The 22,871-nt window shown below is 40.4% G+C and overlaps 1 protein-coding gene across 2 annotated transcripts; it reads right to left on the bottom strand.

The window, feature by feature from the left end:
- Positions 1-711: 711 nt before the first annotated feature.
- GLRX3 (glutaredoxin 3) lies at positions 712-22,308 on the bottom strand. 2 transcript variants are annotated; one of them, XM_054983821.1, is made up of 11 exons: positions 22,178-22,308; positions 18,861-18,969; positions 12,804-12,878; positions 12,072-12,273; positions 7,852-8,024; positions 7,698-7,759; positions 5,170-5,227; positions 4,682-4,734; positions 3,408-3,447; positions 3,235-3,327; positions 712-978 (listed from the first exon to the last, which is right to left on the bottom strand). In XM_054983821.1, the coding sequence occupies exons 1-11, from the start codon at positions 22,270-22,272 to the stop codon at positions 928-930; spliced, it is 1,011 nt and encodes a 336-aa protein (XP_054839796.1). In that variant the 5' UTR covers positions 22,273-22,308; the 3' UTR covers positions 712-927. The 2 variants fall into 2 exon arrangements, with proteins under 2 accessions (XP_054839796.1, XP_054839797.1); XM_054983822.1 differs by lacking the exon at positions 22,178-22,308 and adding an exon at positions 22,013-22,153.
- Positions 22,309-22,871: the final 563 nt, after the last annotated feature.

The raw sequence follows: 22,871 nt of genomic DNA, 5'->3' as shown, positions 1-22,871 counted from the left end.
AAATCTCTCACATCTGTATGCTTGTTATCCATCCTTTCCTCCACGGAGCTCAGGGCATAGTTTTGACCAAGGAATCAGTGAAGCATTCCTATTTGTAGAAACTAGGCAAAGCTTGTTCTTCTAGAACAAGACAGTATCATTAATAAGTACTTTTCAGCAATTTTCTTGGAGAGATGTTAGGTTAAATGATATCTAATTTCCCTAGAGAAAAATCACTATTTCATTGGCTACTTTTCAATAATTCTGGAAAGACTGCTTAGTGACTAATTGCATATTTTGCTTAAGATATAAGTAATTTAATAACTATTAGGTGTATGGGGCCAAGAAATGGTGAATTGTTTTCACTTGCTGTTACATGAACCATCTTGCAACTTCTATTTGATTCAGTTCTTCAGGTGGCTTTCCACTAAAAAGCTATTCAGGCATAGGAAATTTCAAACTGCAGTGAACCTTTGACTCAGTCCTTTCAATACTTTGTCATCTAACGGATTAGCATTCTCCCTGTTAAGGTTCATAACATTTGGGAGCTACCTCAGTCCAGTTTCACCCATCTCTTTTCCATGTTTTATCACTGAATCATAGTGCAAGCAACTCAGGTACTTGCTGAGAATCATCAAAGATCACAGGATTCTTCACAAAACTTAAATGTTAGCCAAAAGATTTATGATTACCAGCCACTTTTATGCATACAAGGAAGAATTATACAAAACACATTTTCGAACATTCCAACTTTAATGCACTTTGAAGATGGGGACAACTTTACATTTAGGGCAAAAATCTATATTTGCATACACCTCTAGCATAGTCTTGTGAAGTATGAAAACAAACAGAATCTGTACTCTATTCCTTCCATCAGGGAAAAGTCATGAATGGTTCCAGTGCATCTTTTTTGTATTTGAATTTTATTAATTAATGTGTCCATTTGTATTAATTTTCTCCTTTCAAAATAGATAACAATTCTCCATTTTCATTCAGTTCCTGGAAGGGGGGAGGGAGAAGAGAAAGATTTTTAAAATGATGTTTCAACAAGAACAAGTTGCAAGGGCTTCATCATATAAACAATGACATCTTCCTTCTCAACAACATTTTATTGAGCATGTTGCAGTTCTATTACATATATATCATGGTGGCTGGGATTCTCCCCCCTAGAAAGTTAGTTTAGAAGAATCTCTCACCCGTGGAATTGCCTTCAACTTCAAATCATGTTTGATTCAGGAGCCAGGCACAACACGAAATCAAAGCCTTGCTAGAAATTCTCTAGCCTCAAGTTGCTGGACTAAGGCAACCCAAAGTCATGGTGTACCTTCTACCATCAACAGCAAGTAATTTCCAGATGGGGGAAGACACATAGGCAAAATAAGATAACAATACTGTAATATCAGTCACTATCGCTGGGACAATAGGCTCCCTGGAAGAGAAAAATGCAGGAAATACCTTCTCTGATGACAGGCTATAAAGTCAACCCATTGTAAAGATGAACCAAGATGTTGTAGACTTTGAGCCTTGCTCACTACCTTTGTTCAGCATTTAAGTCTGAAGCAAGAACTTCACACTACAGGATACTGGGGGCTGCTGCCAGAAGTCCTAACCCAGTTCTCCCCTCTCCTCCAATGCAGTATTTCACATTGCGAACCAACGATGTAATTCCCCATCCATGTCACTAGCAGCCACATATGGGAGTGGTGATGGTAAAGAAACATTCACAAAGCAGAACTTTGTTTTACCAAATGGTAAAGGCAGTCCCCTGTGCAAGCACCGAGTCATTACTGACCCATGGGGGGACGTCGCACCACGTTTTCTTGGCAGACTTTTTACGGGGTGGTTTGCCATTGCCTTCCCCAGTCATTTACACTTTACCCCCCGGAAACTGGGTACTCATTTTACCGACCTCGGAAGGATGGAAGGCTGAGTCAACCTTGAGCCGGCTACCTGAACCAAGCTTCCGCCGGGATCGAACTCAGGTCGTGAGCAGAGCTTGAGCTGCAGTACTGCAGCTTACCACTCTGCGCCACGGGGCTCTTAGCAAGAGCCCCGTGGTATTGGAAAGAAAAAGCAGCTAGGATTTGAAGCCGTTGATTAAATTATAAAAGCAAAGTCCCTTATCTGGGAATAACTAAGTGGATATGAAGGGAACCTCCTCTTTAAAGAAAAAATGTTCAACTGTAGTCCCTTAGCCTGACTATTTGATTAATTTCAGCTAATCCAATCATCTATATCTGTCTTCTTCCAAAAGAAAAAAGCAAGATTATAGAATATACATTAATGAATGCCCAATGCTAATTTTGCCACTGTTTAAAAAAGACACACATAATAAAAAAAACAATCTGTGAACGCAATACATCTGTAAATAAGTATTTTTTAAAACAAAATCAGCTACACGAGCTAACACCAACTTATTTTTAAAACCTAATGAGATTTATTGATTCTGTCTTCTCAGGAGTTACAATGCCTATGGAATTGGCTATAAAACATTCAAGACAAGAATAGGCTCAAGAGCATTTGGGTTTAGAAGCCTGTGCCTGTTCTGTTACAGGAAAGACACACACTCACACAGAGGATGCAGTAATAAATGCAGATCTATTTTTGGTGCTTTACTTTTGGGGGGGGGGAACCCATACAATAAAGCCTTACCTTTCTTCAAGAATGAGACAGTTTGCTAGGTAAAATGTCATCACCTTATTCGAGAAAAACCAATGTCAAAAACTAAAACCAAGAAGCAAATGAAACCTGTAAATGTACCCACAGTGGGAAAATGGTTCTTACAGAAAGGTAACTGACTGCTGTCAAGAAAATACATTTCAGGGCTACATTTGTGGGCAATACAGCAGCACACTGGAGATTTAAGACTCGTTTCACCAATATATTAAAGCTGGTGACAGTCACAGAAAAGCCAACAAAGACATTCCATTTTAAATCAAGAGAGGAGAGTCAGGGAGAAAAGTTGTGCATATTAAAATTCTCTCTCAGAGACACATACGCCCTTCACTGTACTCCACTAGAGTCTACAGTGTTCGGTCAATAGCAGTGAAGAAAACCTCAATAAGCGATCCAGCAGACGTACTGCAAAGGTATACAATCTGTATTTGGCTAGATCGAGACAGGATGCTGAAGGTATAAGAGAGAAAGCAAATTTCTAAAATTCAGTACCTTAAGCATTAAAATAGAAAAAGGGAGAGATCCATCTCAGATTGTAAGACCATTTCCTCAACTGTCAGCAAGTCATTCTTTCCTTACCTTAACAATATCCAGCCCTCCAACAAGTTCACCTTTCACATACAACTGTGGGTAGGTTGGCCAGTTTGAATACTTTTTTAAACCTTGTCGCACCTAAGAACAATAATCCCAGTCAGTGTTGCACACAATCAATGTCCGGGCAGGTTAAAAAGAATGAGCCAAAGAAATATTACCTCTTCATCCTCCAATATATCGAATGTCTCATAAGCAACACTAAAACAAGGCAAAAGAAAAATAAGGGCTTTATTATGCAAGCTGGGAATATTCAACCAATTATACTAATTTATGTCCCATATTTTTAATAGTTTAAAAATCTCAAGAGCTTTTATTCTCAAATGTAAGCACTGGCAACACTACACGGTTTGATCTGTACATAGCACTGCATCTTCCTAGAAGCCAAATAACACAAAAGTTTATTATAGTGAAAGGATGCATTCGTTCATTTATGCCAAAGCACCCTGCAAGCACAGCGCCATGCATGTACCACCCTGACCATCAGTGTCAATGAATGACCCTTTGCGGAGGGAGCAGGGGAGCCTTCCCCCTCACTCTGCTTCTCGTATTGGAGAAGAGCCAGCAGGAACTCTTGTACCACACCCACTGGGCAAACAGGAGCTCAGCATCGGGAGAACTGATCATTCCAATCTGCTGGGGAGAGGAGGATCACAGAAAGTGCCACATTCAGGCTAAGTGCATCTTTAACCCTTCCACTTCCTTTCACATTATCAGCATTTTGACTGTCCTAATCACAACTAGGGTGAAGGGCCAATCCACAAGTGCAGCTTCTACAATGCCTGAGACTTTATCAAGCCACATGTGCAAAAAAGGCACTGCAGAGAACAACATGGACCAGAGAACACTAAGGGGAAGGAAATGAGCTAAGGGAGGTTAGAAGACGGGAAAGACTGAAAGGCCACAGAGAAGTAGAGGTGGGCACGAATCCAATTACGACCCAAAAAAAGCACCAACCAGGCCAGTTCGTGGTTCGCGAACCACGGATCATGCAAGCTCCTTTCTACGAACTTCCACGAACTGGTTACTGGTTCGGGTTCGTTTGGGTCATATTGGGAAAGGGACAGTTTCACAAGCGGCAGGGCCCTTTAAACGGCCCACAAGCCCCAGCCCCCCAGCCCAGCCTGCTGCTTACAAGGCAGGAAAGGGCCCTTTAAACTGTTAAATGCTCTTTCCCCAGCCACTGCTAAGCAGCCAGAAAGGGGTATTTAAACCCCATGAACTGGTTCGTAACTGGCCCCAGTTCTGTGCCAGTTCGTGGGTTTTGGTTTGTCAAAATCTACAAACCACAAACCTCATGGTTTGGGTTTTGGTTCATACCCATGTCTACAGAGAAGCAACAACTAGTCAGTTTAAGAGAGTCAATGGGATGGGTTTGTTTTAGCTTCATGTTTGAAGAAAACAATCCATTTCAGTCTTAAAAATACCTCCATACCCAGTATTATTTAGGATTTCTGTAATTTGCTTGCTGAATCCACACTTCACCACCTACAATAAGAAGAAAATGCTGAAGAGCATTGCTTAATGTACTAGAAAACAAGATACACATCCCAAATTAAATTTTAGAACGTATGAACGTCTTTTACTTGAATCTCCAGGATCTGAGGCGCCTAGATATATCAAAAGTCTTACCAGACTTGTTTTATTTTATTTGCCTTCAGGGTCAGAATGAGTAAGAATCTGACCCCAGTAATCCACTACTAATTTCTTTAGCCATAAATTTCAGAGATGGCTGCCTGCTCACTGAACGCCAAAGCCTGATTCACAGTGACCTCTCTGCATTGTTACATAGCCAAGAACTTGCTAGCATCAACTGCCCCAGGACAAGTTACCAAATCAAAAAATACAATCCAACAGGAATCCATTTGCTATATTCAGATAAAAATCACAATGAAGAAAGACAGACATTTCCAGGTTTCTTACCTGCTTATTTCCTTTCATAAACAGCATTACTGAAGCTTTCTTTATCAGCTCTTTGAGTCTGAAACAGGAGAGAGAAAATAGTAATTAAAATCACAGTTAAAGTATCTGCATTTCCTTTTTGCTTCAGACTAACTTCTGAAAAACTGCAGCTTAAAGTACGATCCAAAGTTATACTTGGGCATACTTATTTCCAAGTGTGAGACTGCTTATAAAATTATTTTTTCATAACAAAATTATCTAAATGCATATTAAAAAAATAATCTTCTGTAGAACTGACAGTTTTCTAACTACTAAGTTCCATTCTAAAATCACAAAAGCCAATATTTGGTACAGTTAAGCACTACATTCAATTTAAGCAGGGAAAGCAGTAAATCAAGAAACTAAAAGTAAAAAAGCAACTAAAAACAAGTTCCTTTGCTTATTAAAAAGAGTGATTACTAACAACAGAATACTGCTGCAGTCACATACCTATACATTAGTAACAGGTATAAAGAAGAGGGACACAGCCCAACACAGAGTGGTGCACTCAAGCCCACTTAAAATCAATGAGTCTCTTTGTGCACTGAACTAGGGGCATGGAACATAACATTCTGAAGGTCATAACCTCCCTTTTCTCCTTCAGAAGAACACTTATTCCTGCAGAAGAAGGGGTTCTTGGATCCACACAAACAGAATTTCACAGGCAAGGCAGGCCACAGGAGAGACTGAGAAGTTCTTTTAGGTGAATACGGCTGCGGATTCAAGAAATTGATGTCTTCTTGATCTGATTCTTTCATAACCCCACAAAACTGACTCTACCATCCCAAAGTCACTTTATGGCTTCCATAAATTTGAATTTTCTAAATTTAATCTACTATCATAAAGCATTTTTCAATTTTGTCCCAAAGGCAGCTGGACATGGTTTTTCTTTGGGCACTAGAAGATTGGCTGCCTGAAAAAGAGCAACATGGCAGTAGGTCTTTCAGCTCTTCAGCCAGTTTAGTGTAGTGGTTAAGAGCTTGGGTCTCTAATCTGGAGAGCCGGGTTTGATTCCCCACTCCTCCACTTGAAGTCAGCAGGGTGACCTTGGGCTAGTCACAGTTCTCTGGAGCTCACTCGGCCCCACCCACCTCACAGGGTGTTTTGTTGTGGGGATAATAGCGGCATACTTTGTAAACCACTCTGAGTGGGCATTAAGTTGTCCTGAAGGGCGGTATATAAATTGAATGTTATTATTATGTTATTATTATTCAATATGCTGAGCACTGTCAAAAGCTTCCCTTCAATTTCCACAAACCAGTGGCCTTTCCAAAGTACCATAAAACATCTGAGCTTCAGCAGAGTGCCACCCAGATAAAAACAGCAGTGTATCTTGCCAAGTTCTCTTCAGCCAGGGCTCCTATCACATGATACCAAGCACATCAGGGACACCAGTAGTGGTGGTCAAGTAGCATCTCAACATTAAGACAACCCCACAATTTTGAAACTGCAGTATGTACACACACATTATGGATCCATTTTATTTCTTGAAATTCTACCAGTGTACCCAGATGTGCTGCATACACCCATGCATATTAAAGAGGTTCTCTTCACAAATGTTGTCAGCTCCAAACTGTCAGAAGCTCCACATCTATGTAGTATAGCTATAATCAATAATATGGTTATGTCAGCCCTCTGGAAGAAAGTACAGCAGGGGCAGAGGGGAGCTACTTGGTAGAAGAGATAGTTAAACAGCAAAAAGCAGAGACTGCTGTGCCAGCCCAAAACCAATTAGAAAAAAAAGTTTGATTTGTATTCACCTCCACAGATAACTTGCAGTTTTATTTACTATGCACATCTGAATACCAGTGCTAGAAGGCAACACCAGCATATGGCCTTGGTCTCTGTGCTGTTTGCTGGACCTCCAGGCAGGGCAGGATCGACGGGGGGGCAGGCTGTCCCCAGTGCCGCCAAAGAAGGGGCGCTGGGCACAGCTGCCAGCCCCGGGAGCACGCGGGCAGCAGGACGGGGGGGCATGCTTGCCACACGCCCCCTGCTCTGCGGGGCAGGCTAAAGGCAGCGCGGGTGGCTGGGAGGCCGCCTGCACCATTCACCTGCCCCGCAAGACAGGGGACGCACAGCAAGCCAGCCACCCCGTCCTGCGGGGCAGGCAAATGGCGTGGGCGGCCTCCCAGCCACTCGCACTGACCCCGCCAGCTTGCGGCACGCCGGGACAGCTGGCTAGCCGCAGGGCAGCACGCGCCACCCTGCGTGATGACATCACAGAAGTAACATCATCACGCAGAGCTGGGAGCACGCACGCGCTGTGCGCGTGCACGTGGGTGGCCAGTCTTCGGTTGCCCTGGGCACCAGCAACCGTAGAGCCGGCCCTGCCTCCAGGATAACTGGTTGGCCACTATGTGAAACAGGATGCTGGACTAAACGATCCAGCAGAGCCCTTCTTACGTTCACAGAAGCTTAACACAGCAATAACTTCAATTTCTAAAGTTCACTAATAGGATACATGCAATTTACATTCATAAACCAACAAAAGACAAAATATAACACACCTGTCCTCCAATTTGTGTGCCTTGGGACAAGTTGTACCCAGTTCTCCAGAAGCCTCCAGCTCCTGAAAATAAGTTGTTTTGAGTTCATAAGATATACATGCTACTTTGTAGAATAAAATTGATGTTTTTAAATGGAGATATTGTATTTTCTAACCTTGACAATATCCAGTCCACCTATGAGTTCTCCAGCAACATATAACTGTGGGTAAGTAGGCCAGCTGGAATAGACTTTCAATCCTTGACGTACTTCTTCATCAGAAAAGATATCGAAGCTGCTAAATGCAATGTTATGTTTATTAAGAATCTCCACTATTTGTCTGCTGAAACCTGGAGGCAGAAAAGAATAAAGGTATACACTTGAATAAGGCTGTACCAACCTCTGACCAGGTGTCTCAACATCTTTAGTACAGCTTATACTAATGGTGTGCAAGCTTTAAAAAAAAGATTACTTGTAGATCGTCACCTTGTCCAATTTTTGTGATTCTCTTCCATAATTCTGTGTTTGTCAGTGAGATAACTAAATTGAGTTTTGTATTTAAGTCTAAAAAACTCCAGAAAATATTATACTGGGCTGTCACCTAACCAGGATTTTATGAATCTGTGCAAGCATGGAATGTAATCTTGACAACAAGTGTCAGCTTCCGAAGAATCTCACCTTTCAATTTTAAGTTGCCTTCTGATTCCCAAGACTAGCATACAGGCCCATACCTGCAAAAATCTCAAAACCCAAAGTGACAGCTAAATAAGATTTTTAAGGATCAGAGATTTGGGGTAGGACTCAATAGAAGAGTATCTATTTAGCATGCAAAAGGCCCCAGGTTCAATCATTTAAAATATCAGGAAAGAGGTGATTTGAAATTTGACCTGAGACCCTGGAGAGTCACTACTGTTCTTAACACACAATACTGACTTTGATGGCCAAAGGCCTGATTCAGAAAAAGGTGGTTTTATTGTTCATGTGCAATTCAGTATCCTGAGTAGCTCCATATGCCTAGCAAAAACAGAAGTCTACTTGTGCAAAATAAGCAGAGTTAGGCCAACATGTCTGTTATGCAAATCTGTACTTGTCAGACATTCGTTCTTTCTTGACTATGCTATGAATTAGAAGAGAAGGAGAAACATGCTTTAGTTCCACACTGCAAACTGCAAACTATAACTGCAAACAGTAGACTGAGGACAGCATAACGCCTCTAATAGCAATAATAAGTGTGCAATGGTTTAACCTCTGATTAAAAGCCAAACTATCAACACTCTTACTGGGTCAACTGGTTATTCTCTCCCAATCCCTGCACTGCAACCCTAACCACCATTGTGACCACAAGAAAGTCTTCACAACTTGGTCAGTGTACAACATTTGTTTACTGTGGGCCCGTATATATGATATTTTTCTCTTCTACTCTAAAGCGGGGGTGGGGGGGGATATTTTTGAAAGAGGCCAAGAACTTTAAAGCACTTCTGCCACTGAAAAGTACTATAAGATTTATTTAGTATATGCTTAGACAGTCCTCCTGTGTGCATATATCTTCATATGCACATCTGCTGGAGAAATAGATAATTCCTTGACATCAGTCTTCTGGAAACTGGAGAAGGCAAACAGCTGGATTCAATTCAACCACACCTTTCCTGAACAGTTAGAAGGTTAATCTGTTTTTATTTGAATTAAGGTTGGTTGGTTTTTAAACAGAGGGGCAAAGACCCAACCTAGCAAAATCACATCATATAGAGTCCTTTTTGAATGTGGAGATCATACAAATGAATTTATTATTGGAATACAGTCCTTATTCTATTTCTGATTATTATTCTTCCACAGCACATGACTGAGTCTACCATATCAACAACAAATGATTCCTGAATTTCCATTTCTGGAAAATGTATTCCTAACCACATCTAGCTAGAATTAAGCCCACTAAATTTTATTAGTAGTTACTTCTGAATGTGTGTGTTCAGGATTGTAGCTCAATTTACCCAACAAAATCTAACTCTGTAGTGACAGTGGACCATTTTTGCAGCCCTGTTTGCCCAAGGCTCATTAAAAAAAAAAAAGCATACATATTTTTAAAATGTTTAAACTGATAACCTAGATAATCTTAGTTCTTCTATTGGCTTACAATTCCTGCAAAAAATCTTCCTTAGCGAAAAAAATGCATAAAGTAGGTTGGCTATTATTATTTGAATAATCATCATAACCCATGTTCAAAAGATTCCAAAAACAAGAATTTTAAATGATAGGTATTAAAAGTTTAAGAAGCATACACACAAAAAAACCTTTACATGATCTATGCCTGGCAAACACATCCATTATATTCTGGATTTGTACTATAGTTTAAGGTCTCCAAATCTGCATTTTTGAGCCATGAGCAACTAACATTTATTTATACAGCTAGGTTGCTTTTCTTCCTACAACTGAAGCATTAAGTTCTTGTACAGCCTGGAGTGAAACAACAATCCTGAATTCCACCACCACCACCCCATTCATCTAGGGAGTTCATTAGTAAACAGCTACAGGCTGATTGCTGATGGTTATTCTGCTGCCAATATATTAACTCCTTTCTACTGTAAGGGGCTGAGAGAGAATGCTTCATTTTAGCTGTAGGCAACTACATGCAGACAAGAAAGATTGATTGGTGGGGTTTCATTTGTAAGGGTTAAAGTAGCAAGCTGGAAATGTTATGCTTAGGGATAAAGTGGCAACACTGCTTTATTCCCACAGCAAGGGGGGGGGGAATTAGGCTGACTTTCTGAACAGCCAGCATCTGAGCAATACAAAAGCTAATGAAAGCACAAGTGAAGTGCACGTATGTGAACATACAAGCCACTGTAAGAGTAAAGCAGATGCTGAGCTGGCTAGCAACAGAAAGCTAAGTGCAATTATAATACTGACGATGTAAGCAAGCAACAAGCCTCTGAATCCAGAGCCAAGGGGATAGACCTCATTTAACACTATTAGGAATTGGCTTTCCATACAAAGGGTTAGAATACAGAAGATAACAAAGATTTCTGATTCCATACCAAGATCCAATTATACTTGGTTACAACTGACAATCTGTTAATAGTATGAAAATTGGTCTGGACGCAATCCATCAGGAAGTTCTCCGACACAACCTGCATTGTGCAAAATCTCCCAACTGGCCTTGCCTGAACCCAGAGCTGCTGCCATTGCAAGCACAGATACACTGAAGGGGCTGGACCTCATTCCCCCACAAATGGCAAGAGTCTACTGAACAGCCATTTGCAGAAAGATAATTAGAGGTCTGGATATGAGGAGCAAAAAGACAGTGGCACTCTCCTGATAACAATAATGAACTAGTGCAAAGAACTGAACTTTCTTCATTATACTATTCAAAAATGTAATGAGACCTTGACCAAAACACTAAATTTTAGGTTCTTCAGCAAAAAAAACCCCCATTTTTTCAAGCCAAGAGATATTAACAAGAATCAACGGTGAAGTGCTACACAGTTTTAAAAAAAACTACTCATGAATACACATCCTTTATTTCTAGCACCAGCCTAAATTCAGCCGTGGGTTATGCCCTCTAAAACCAATCCATTTAACTCACTGAGATGACTTTAAGAATGCTCCAGCTCAGTAATTCTCAACTGAAAGAGGCATTTCTTGAGGGATACAGAACATCAGGAAATGGGTGGTAGTGAAATTCTAAGGTCTTGAGGTAGATTCTGGAAGTAAATTACTACCTCCTCAGTCTAGAAAAATGAGAAGATTGGGTATCCCATTTTTCAACTCCGGAAGAGCTGCTTTTATGTTTTAATTATTGCCCATGTAGGGTTTTGGACAGGCTGTATGTCCCGCTTTCCGTTTTTTGTTTCTTTGAAAGCCAGTGCCACAGCAGTGCCCTAGTCCACCGATTCAGCAACAAGCGGCTATATTTACGATTATGTGCAAGGATCTCTGTATACTGACCTGCAGAAGAACTTTTCCATGGAGATCATCCAAGATACAATTTAGAAGTGGAGCTCAAATTTGCGAAATGCGACTTTAGCTTAAAGCAGTTCTGCGTCTTTGTTGATTCATAAAACACATCTCTGTAGACATGGCTAGGCTTGGGAATTTAGACACCTTTGACAGGTTATTTAAACTGTCCCTGCATTCTCCCTAGCTAACCCCTACTAGGGCTTAACTTCCCAACAGTGATAGACTGCTGTTTCTTCACATCACATGAGGGGGGGGAGCAGTAGCATGACAGCTAAAATGAGCATTCAGGAGGCCAGGACAAAGAGCCCGTTCATCTTGATGTTGCCAAGAACACCATCTCAGCAGCTCTGCACTACGCAGATACTAGGCAGGAAAACGTGATTTGTTCTTCCTTTGTGAAGTCATCCCTGCCGTATTAAACAGAAATGAAAAGCTTTTCTTACCACAACGAGGCTCCTGAGGTGTTCCCTTCATAAATAACATGCACGGCGCAGCACTGATCAGTTTCTTGAGTCGCACATTAAGGTCCTCTTTAACACCGTCGTTAGAACCAGCTGGAACAGATGCGCTATTGGCATGGCGCTGAACTTTCTTGGTCAATTCAGGTGCATGAGCGCCATCTAATCGATCAATCGTTTGGGAATTCTATCAACAAGAGAACAGCAGATCTAGTAAACACTACAAATTCCATCAGTAACTGCCTTCGGAGAACTACCTGATGCTGAAAATGCTCTTCATCACACTCAACATCCTATTGCCGGATTTGAGGCAAAGCCAGTTAAGTACTTTTATTGTACAACCACACTTCAGTTAAGCTTATGAAAAGGGGGCGGGGAGAGAATGGGAACACAGCACTAATGTGTAGTGGGTTGACAAACCCAAACAACATTTGCAGAGAACTGAATTTTGTTAAAAGTTGTTCTACAACTAATAGAGCTACCCGCAACAGTCTTTTGGACAGCTTAATGTAAGCTGAGATATCAAGATGAAAGCCATTCAGTAGAAGTAACCGAACGGTTTGCATTTCTGCTCAAAATGCTTCTGAGTTTCAGCACAAAGTATCTTTAAGCATTTTAAACTAGGTCCCAACCATATGGATAATGACAAGACATTTAAAATCCTTAACAATTCTAAATCAAATTGTTCCCCCCTCCCCCCACAAATGTTTAACTTACCTTAAAAAACAAGAATGTTGGAACAGAAGTAATTTCATATTTTTCGGACACATCAGGAACTGCTTCAGCTTCCAACTTAAAAAAATCATAATATGGTTTTATTTTCATATATTTTATTTATGGTTTAGACTGTGTCGGCTGATCTTGTCTACGCTGTTCTTTTTAGTCATGTTAAATGTTTTTAAAGGACTTCAGTGCAAAAGTTTGTGACACATTTGCATTTAAATGAAACTCACTGGGCAGGCTTGTCATCCACTGAGCCTGCAGTGTCAAAACAGGTTCAGAGGTTTTTATTTTGTTGCACATTTCAAAAGATGCCTGGAGGCTGTGAATAAAAATTTTGGTGCACTAGTGACCTAGTAAATTTTCAATCATATGCAGCTACTACTATATTGAAATCCATAAATCACTGACCCCAGTTATGTCATGATTACAGTGCTTATTTTCTGCCCACAGCAATTCTTGCTGTTTGCTCTATTGACTAATTTCAAGAGGCAGTACATCATGACTGACATTTGCAGCCTTCTGCAAATTATGAAGCAAAAAGGGAGTATTTCTTCAATAAACTATTGATGCCTGCTAAATTTTAGCTTTTAACTCCTGCAAGGCTGCTAGGTATTAATATACTACTGATCCAGAAACCTAATCAGATATGAAATGACAAAAAAGCAAAGAAATTTTCATTCAAAACAGGCCAGATGTGGGCTCAATTCACACATGCCAAGCCATGGTGTCTGTCACATTACATGAACCACACCTCAGGCTCACACAACTCTCTCTTTCCCTTGTTGAGCTTCTCCCGCTTGTTTAGATAACAGACGCAAACTATTGCTCGCCATTCCAACTAGAATGGCCAGTGACATTTTGCTTAAAATGGGAAGGGAAGGAATTGTAGCGCAAGATGAGAGGAACAGGGAAGAGCACAAGACAGCAAGGTTTATTCACATAACATCAATTCATGTCTAGTATTATGTCTATACCCCATGTTCATTTCAGTTTCTGGATAACCAATGACAAGCCTGAATGGTAGGGAGATGGAAGATAAACAAGGATAGTTCAATTAAGAAAACTGATTTCAATCAGACAAGAGTAGCGGACTGGAATGATGGAGAATGACAACATTAATATGTTAATGCTGATAGCTCAAATAAGTGTCGGGGACATAAAGACAAGATATGTATTTAACTCATGTTGCATATTAAAGCAATGGCTCTCAAACTATGCCCAAAAGTGGTTCGCAACTTTCTCACAAGTGAGTCACAAGGTCAGGCGAAGGACCGCTGTGTGGTTGGAGAAAAGGCTCAATGGCAATTCTAGATTCATGGATGCATAATGCATGAAACAGGCATGAAATACTGCCTGTTGTTCAGAAATGCTGTATCTTTATAAATGCTACACATATATATTATTTTTAAAAACAGGTTTAGCATTCACTGGGGATGAATGGAAAATTGTGTATAAATTTTTCCCAAGTAGATCAATTAAAAGTGGGTCCTGCTTCAAGGTATTTGAAGAACACTACATGAAGGTGACTGTCAACATTTACTGGAACATCCAAGTACCTAAACATTAACAAAACACATCTGTGAACGTTCACATCTTAACACTCTCAGAAACAGAGAAAATTTAAATACTTAAAAGTGACAAGTGTATGCCACAAGTTAAGCACTAAAATGGAATGTGGTATTTAAGCATTTGAACAATCTACATCTACATTTAAGAACAGCAGGAAGCTAGAATTGAAAATAAGTTAGCAGATATAAGAAACAGTTTCAGTTCATTTGGTACACCTCAGTTTAAGAGCCGACATGAACACTGAGGTAACTGTACACCGAATTACATTAAGGGTACAAATTCTCTGGTACAACTCCTTACAACTGATCGAAAAGACTCCCTATGCCAGCATTCCAAGATTCTGTGATTGTTTTATTTTGGAAGGTTTTCCAGAGTACTTGGTTTACTGTTTGATAGTGATTTTTTTTACTAGTGCTTCCCTGTATGTTTCTACTGTACCTTTGATATTTTGCTTTAGAGCAATCCTCCTTTAACAAAACTAAGACGTGCCCAATTTCATTTTTTGAAAGGAAAAAAACCGGAAAGCCTCTCACTACAAGAAAAGCTTTCATCTCATTGAGAAAACTGGCCATTCTGCAGTAGCACAGCCACATCAGGGGACTATATTAACTTAAACCAGCTCAATGAGCATAGCTAAAGAAACCAGGGTGGATAAAAATCAATGATTTTTTTAAAAAAAATAAAAAAAACGGATTTTTTAATTTAAATCGGATTTTTTTATTTAAATCAGATTTTTTTTGATTTAAATGCTTTTTGAGGAAAATATATTACCATGCAAAGGTTATTCCATCATGAAATAAAGATTAGTTTTTAATTATGTAGAATAAGGCTGTAGATGTTTAATTTTTTTGGTAAATAAATTCCATTAATCCATTCACAATGTCATGCTCTTCCAGAGGTTTTTGTAAGATTATTGGGCAGTTTCTCTGCCTACAAGATATTATCACAGATGCTTGGTTTTGCAGTTCTCAAAACTGAATTTGTGTCAGCTCAGCAGAGATCACATGCCTCTTCTTCACAGCAAAAATGTTATAACATGAACAGAGTTGAGAAAAAGACCTTAATCCTATTGTTCTACAAACCTATGAAGACAGAATCAACCCCTCCAGTGCTAAGTTTCAAGAAGTTCAGTGAATAGAAACAATATTTTTCTGATTGTTTGGAGTGGAATAGATCTGCACAAGAAGAAACTAAGTGTGAGGAGGGAGGGGCAAGCAGTACAAAATGAAAGTGAAACTTTTTGAGCACAATACTGCACAAGTCTTTGGATCTTTTGTGTGTATGACCTGAGGTTTATCACATTCTTTCCATGGAGGAAAAAACCTATAACGGCAGCAGGCCGTAAAAGAGACCCAGTTTGGGAATACTTTAATGAAGTTCCTTTACCTATCGGTAAGGCAGGCATCTACTTGCATATTAAAGTTATACCAGCAACAATTAGTCTTTATGTAGAAAACTATGATTTAAATCAAGCCTTAATGACTAGTGATTTAAATCATGATTTAAATGTTTGATTTAAATCAAATCCACCCTGAAAGAAACCAATGTGTTTTCTGTTTAACCTGATTAATAGTATATCCTGGTATTTTCTTTTTCATTTTAATAATTCATTCTAAGCCTAATCAGTTCTCTCTTAATCATTAGCATAAGCAGGCAAACAGATTAGATTTTATAATTAATTTGATTTAAGGCACCACAATGATAGGCTTGAATGATAACCTGTTTACTGTAGCTATCAGTTACAGTTAAGAATAACCTACTATATACCACCCATCTACAAGCGATACTATTATTCCAATAGTAGATCTGTTCTATACTAGAAGTTCTCTTGTACAATATGCTGCACTCAGCTATTTATTGTGCGTGTTACAACATTGCGCATGTTACAACATCTGAGTGCAATCTGAAGACTGCAGAGTATATTTAAATTTCAGTTTTTTCAACAGTACTGTATTCTCCTATTACTTTGACCATGAGGCTAAGGGTATAATTTATTTATTTAAAAGTAAGCACAGCTGAAAGAAAATGAACATAATCCCATGTAAACAGAGTAAGGGTTTAAGATATGTGGTTTTATACTTTTCTCCTTCCTATGTTTGGGCCCTACTTACAGCAAGTTTCAGTATGCCAGAACAACTTCAAACATCTTAAAAGCATCTTCCAGGATTCTCTAAAACCTGCTTTGGAACTTAATTAAAATCAGATCATTTTTGATACACCCAGAGCTGATTTTCGTATTGTTTCCCTTCTTTATTATCACTTCCCTTCATAAGAGAAAGTATTTTTAAATCTAAATGGTGTTCATTTAGTGTCTTTGTTTTGTTTTCTCATACTGAGGCATGTAAACATTACTTCCACAAATAATATCTCACAGTTAATATTCAACGTGCTACCCTCAAACAGCTATAATAGCCTTGGAAACCCCAAATGCATATTATTTATTAGTTGATACTTACTTCTTCTGAACAGAGCATCAATAAATAATACCTACTTGCCTAACCAGCACCATCAATCTAATAAATGCTTAGAACTTTAAAAAACACAGTAGTATTATCCCACCCTCAAATCCTGGCATAAAAACAGATTTAAACTCAAGATTTAAGCTCAAAGAAGTTAGAATGTTAACATTCAGCAAGATGCTTTGCATCCAAAGATTTGTCTAGTTATTCCAAGGCAGTTTTCGGAATTCAGAGCCTTCTACATCTGCTTCTATTCTCAAGCCCATGGGCCATATCACCTATGCACCCTCAGACCTCTAGCCTCTCTTGCCAGAAATAACACCTCCTGCCCCTGTACTTGGTATGAGGACCTCCCTGCTTTCATCTCCTGTCTCATGAGTCCACTCTCTAATCAGCCCATCCTTCATCTATTACGCCAGATAGGTCTCATTCAGTTTCCCAAACTCCCTTCATAGCCTATTTTATCTTTGTACCTGGCAAGGTGGACCAATCCACCATCTGCTTTCCTTACATCAACCAAAAGTTAACATTTCTACAGCTGACTGAAGACAGGTTTTGCTTAGTCTGATTTTCACATGACAGCCTTAGGGATAATTGTTGCTGGCATGTGAATTAACTGGCAATTCAACCTATCACATACATTCTATACAGAGTACTAGCCACAAAGAAAAACTTTTGACAGTGGCAACACTTCTGCTGCTGCAATATTTGAAGGCAGCACTGCACATTAAATGCAATTCTGAGACTTTCTCCAGACTTTAAAAACAAAACATATGTACAAAGCAGCCACTGTGACTAGGGCATGGGATGGAAAATCAGCATAAGGGAAAAAGTTATTTGTCCTTAGCTTGTTTTTTATGCTGAAAGTCGGGGGAGGGGCTACTTTTATCCAACTAAGAAAAGATGAAGTTAATCTTCATCATGAAAATAAATACAAATATTTTACCACAACCATTTCACCAATCCCACCCCCACATCTGCCATCCATATCAGAGTCTCTGCTCAAATAGGAGCCAAAGGAATTTTTGACATGGAGAACTTGTCCAAAGTTTAACTGTTGGACTAGTTAAGGTTCACATTACAGTAACCACTACCACAGCAACAATTCCCAACATTTTCAGCCTAAGGCAATTTTAAAGACATAACGTGCAAGCTTTCTCTCTCTCTCAGAGGTCTTGGTGATTTCTCCTCTCCCCATCACAAGCGATGTTTCCGTCCCATTTGCCAGACCTAGCACAACCATTTTCTCACCAAGCAAGAGATTAAATTACAGTTTACTGGAATGGAAAAGGAGGTGTCTGGACAATCCTCCTCCCACTCCCACCTCAAACTGCTTTTCATTTCTATCTAGTGCCAGCTCAGTATCTCTTCTGATCATGCTGAACTTCCAACGCAAGGCATTCTTCTTCACGTGCAGAGCATGCAGGTACTAGAAATCCTGCGTGACAATAAAATAGTTGGAAGAATGCCTCTAAGTTTTCTCCTCCTTTCATCAGCAGAGTTCAGATCTCATTGACTGCTATGCTAGAAGTTTATGAGGCAACCATTTTCTGGACTGGTGAGCACTGCACCTAGCTCAACAGTGGCACCCATTAGCTCCTTTCATAGAAATCAATGGACGACATTCACTTCTAAGTGAGAAAGCGAATATGGCTTTCCACACCAACAGGCACTTTGCCTCACAAATCTCAACACTGACAATCACCAAAGGCACTCCTGGGTCACTAGTACATTAACCAAGCAAACGGGATATTTGTTTGAAGAAGATAAGGCCTTCTGATAACAGGTACAGTCCAGTTCTTAATACTGGACAACTAAGCCAAGAACTAGGGAACAGAAAGCATCAATATGACACATACACCCATTGACTGTAGAAATATATATTGCCTGCCCAGCTTCTGGTTTTAAGAAATTTGGAAAATCTGGAACATTTAGTTAAAATTGTGTTTCTAAATCTCTTTCCTTCAAACACATAGCCAGCAATCATGCAACATCAATAACGTATTTTGATAAATTAACTTACTTTCACAAATGTAACCCGTGGGTGCTCTTTTGCCAATTCAACCATGACGCTGTTCATTTGAACACACTGAGGAGCCCACGGGGCCCAAAAGTGAACCACCACTAGAGACCTGTGACAAAAAAGGGAACACACAGAGGTTAAGTATTTTTACATGACAATGCCTTCATGTTGACAATATGAAATAAAAGTAACTGAAATCACAGTACTATCTCTTGCTAAAAGATATCCAGCAATAGTCTAGGAAAGACTTTTCTCTGCCTGAGACTCTGAAGGGCTGCAAACAGTAGGAGCACAATTGCAGCATACAGCAAATCCTAAAGTCTCTCCCACTAGTCTGTTGAGGTCGAATTCAATGCAATTATTGGACTTCAATCCACATCCCATTTATATTCACCAGAAAATGAGCAGAACCACCTTAATCTGCTACTCTTCAGGAGACCACATACCAGAAGAGCATCAATCTAACAGATCCCTTGATTACTAGAGCAAAAGTTGTGAATTCAACTAGTTCATTCCCCTCACTTTTTGTGACAGCCTTTAGCACCCCACATTCATCTCCTCGTGACTGGATAATGTTGTGAAGGTTTTTCCAGAGAAAGTTGGGACATATTTTGAGTTTTTTTCAGAAACCTGATCTTAGTAAAAACTGATGAAGACAGATTTATTCACAATGCTAAGACTTACCGGGAACCTGCACATTTAAATGTGGCTCCATAATTTAAAAAGTACAGAATGTGTAATTCTAATTCTGTCATTACGATATAGGCAAAAAAAAATAGAATTTTATTTTTATTTTAAAACATTTGTACACTGCATTTCTATCCAAACAGGGTACCCAAGGAAACAAGCATTCAAACATTAAAAATTTAAAATGTTTTAAAAAGTATAAAAACATCCCAATAAAAACACAAGACACAAAAAACAAGGAAGAGGGAGACAGACAAATCTCCCTGAAGAGGGAGTTCAAAAGTCTTGGAGTCACGACCAAGAAGGCCCTTTCTTGGGTTGCCACCCAACTAGTCTCAGATGGCAGAGGCACCTGAAGCAAGACCTCCAAAGATGACCAGAGTGAAAAGAAAGACCTCTGGAGATAACCAAAATTGACAAGTAGGTGCATATGGGAGAAGGCAGTCCTTAAAGTATGCTGGTCCAAAGCCATATAGAGCTTTAAATTTAAAGGTCAATACCAGCAACCTGAATTGGGCCTAGAAGCAAACTGGGAGGAACTTACCATCCCATTTCTTTGACTGTTTTATGAAAACCTTCTTTTGGAGCTACTGAAAGGGCAGATCTGTGTATACTTTTTTTAAAAAAAACTGTATTTGAACAAGATTTGGCAAGATAACCAAAAAAAATAATTCAGATAATTTGAAATAAACAAAAAATAATAATTCAGGTGATTTGAAATAAATCTTTCTCCCACAAAAGTTGGTAGTAAAACACAGATTTTAACTTTCTGCTGCATCCTCCACGACTTCCCTGAACACAAAGCTGCTGCCATTATCTGCCTCTGCCGGTGCAAGCATATCCCTAGGCTGCAGGGCTTCTTCAAGGCCAAAATCCCTGTTCAGCAAGGTCAGCAGGCACAGCTCACTTCAACTTACTCAACAAAAAAGCAGATCTAAAGAAACATCCAGTGCAAGCATTTTAACCCACACACATTCACATTCATTTATGTCTCAGAAGAATATTTTTTCCTGAATAGGCCTTAAGTTGCAGAAGTAGGAACAGTAGAGTTCAGAACTGTGTTTTCCAATGTCGACACAACACAGTCTACCGCTGGGAATAACAATGTCCTACAGTTTAAATTTACAGACCCGTCACAAGCACTCAACTCTAGCAACTGAAGCATCCCTTCAGAGACAGTTCATAGCACATCTCTTTCGCTCTTCTAAGGTTGGTTTACTAAAAGAATGAACGTCCCTAGCTCCAAAGAACGGCATTTGTACCAGAAGGACTTTAAAATGTGGGGGGGGGGGGGTCACAATACCTTATATCTTAGGTTTTCCAATTCTAAGAACTGGAGGCATGGCCCTTTATCCTCCTACAATGAAAAAGCCCCCACAGATTCAACCCTCCTACATCTCTTGGAGCTTTTCACACCAATTTGCAAAAACTCTACAGTAGAGAAACTGCTACTCCCAATATGCCATTTATGAAGGTGGGATATAGGCTCTCAGAAAACAAAAACATAAAGAATCAATCAAAAAACTGTACAAGGACAACTGATCGACAGTACTACAAAATAGCCTTTCGACAACAGCATCTTACCACTTCCCCGCATACAACAGTCACCTCCTACATAGGAGAACCTAAGATTACATATTTTTTTAAAAACTAAAGAATATCCTCATATCTACATTAGGATTTTAATGGAGGTGTGGCACTCCAAAAAAACAGACTTTGTATTCCATAAAGCTGCAACAGCCTGGGATAGAAAGAATGGTTGTGGGTGGGAAGGCAGGGTTGCCCCACCACCACCACCACCACCACGAGCCACTATACAAGCTGCAGAAACTGGAAGGTAGTGATCTGGATGACGTTTCTACCAAGTGCTCACCATAACTTACAAGCAGTCGGTGCACATCACAGCTCCCCAAGGAAGGTATGACTGTACAAAATAAAATTAGGCACATATGCATCACGGGAAACATTTGAATACACATGGACAAACATGAACCTACTATTCTCACAGTACATAAAGTGATTGTCATTTCTTCCACATTACAGCTGCTCTACCAATTTAAAAGTTCTCGCTTATCAGATCAGGTAAACGGCATTTTTTGCCCACGTTTCAAACTACAAAGTTGCAGGAGATCTCTACCTCTACCTGCAGGGAAAAGAAGTTATTTTGAGAGAAAGTCCACAGGCAGCTACAGAAAGAAAAAACTGGAAGCAATAAAGAGCCCTAGAAAAGGCCCTCATCTCTTCCGGCTGCTTAGATGCCACACCATGGAGCATGAACCACCCGCACTCCGGGGCGGGATGAACTGCCTAGGAGACAGGAATTGCCCGGACCTAGACTGGAAGTCACACCGCTGACGTGCAAGCTTAAACCTAACCTTAGAGAAGGGAAGGTCGGCTCTGCACACACAAGGACGCCCTGCCGAGACAAAAAGGATGCACCGAATAGGAAGAAGGCCATCCCTTACCTATCTCGATGCCGGGGGCGGGGGGATCATAAAGTAATGGCAGCAACTACTAAAACCCTGCGGGAAGCTCCAGCGCGGCCTTGGCAGACGTATATCTCGCCCCGCTGTCCGAGGCGGCGTCCCTCCTTTTCTTTCCCGTCAGCCCCCAAGAGCTACCCGACGTACCTGCCCGGCTGCCGCAGCAGATACTGGAACCGATCGGCGGAGTCTGCTTCCACCACGGCCGCAGCCGCCGTTCCCCGCTCCTCCGCCGCCGCCATGGCAGGTCTGAATTGCTCGCCGCCGCCAGGCAGACGGAGGAGGAAGGGGCGGGGCTACACGCGCTCCCGACTCCTCAGCCTATCGCCTCGGCCGCGGCGACTCCTCACGCATGCTCAGCTTTCCTCTTTTTTTGCACGCCCCAGGCCATTCTCGAAAACGAGTGCAGAAATCTCGCGCATGCGGATCGGGACGGGAGTGTGACGCTTCACTGTTGTTATTTCCGCCCACAGTTCAGAAAGTCTGTTGCTCCCGCTGAAGCTTACTCACGTACTAATCTTGCCTAATTTAATGGGATTTCTTCCCAAGTAAAATGTAGGTAAAGGGAGGGTGCGATCCTTTGCAAACTTGTTCGGCAAGAAATCTCCTTTCCGAGTAAATGCGCATAAGAGTCCGACGACCATTAGTACGCTTCGGGGATTGCAATGAAGCCATGGGCAACTTTATAATTATTTATTTACAGTTTACAATTATTGCAGTTCCTTGCTGCAATAATTGGAAAAGCTTCCCCACGCCCACACACCATCTAAGCCTCACTACAGCATACTGTTTCACGTGCTACTTGGTTTGTGCTAGACTGCTGGTCACTATTATGAAGAAA

The sequence above is a fragment of the Eublepharis macularius genome, chromosome 6, assembly GCF_028583425.1.
Source record: "Eublepharis macularius isolate TG4126 chromosome 6, MPM_Emac_v1.0, whole genome shotgun sequence".
NCBI lineage: Eukaryota > Metazoa > Chordata > Lepidosauria > Squamata > Eublepharidae > Eublepharis > Eublepharis macularius.
The sequence above is the reverse complement of the archived record's forward strand: the minus strand, read 5'-3'. Positions and strand labels throughout refer to the sequence as shown.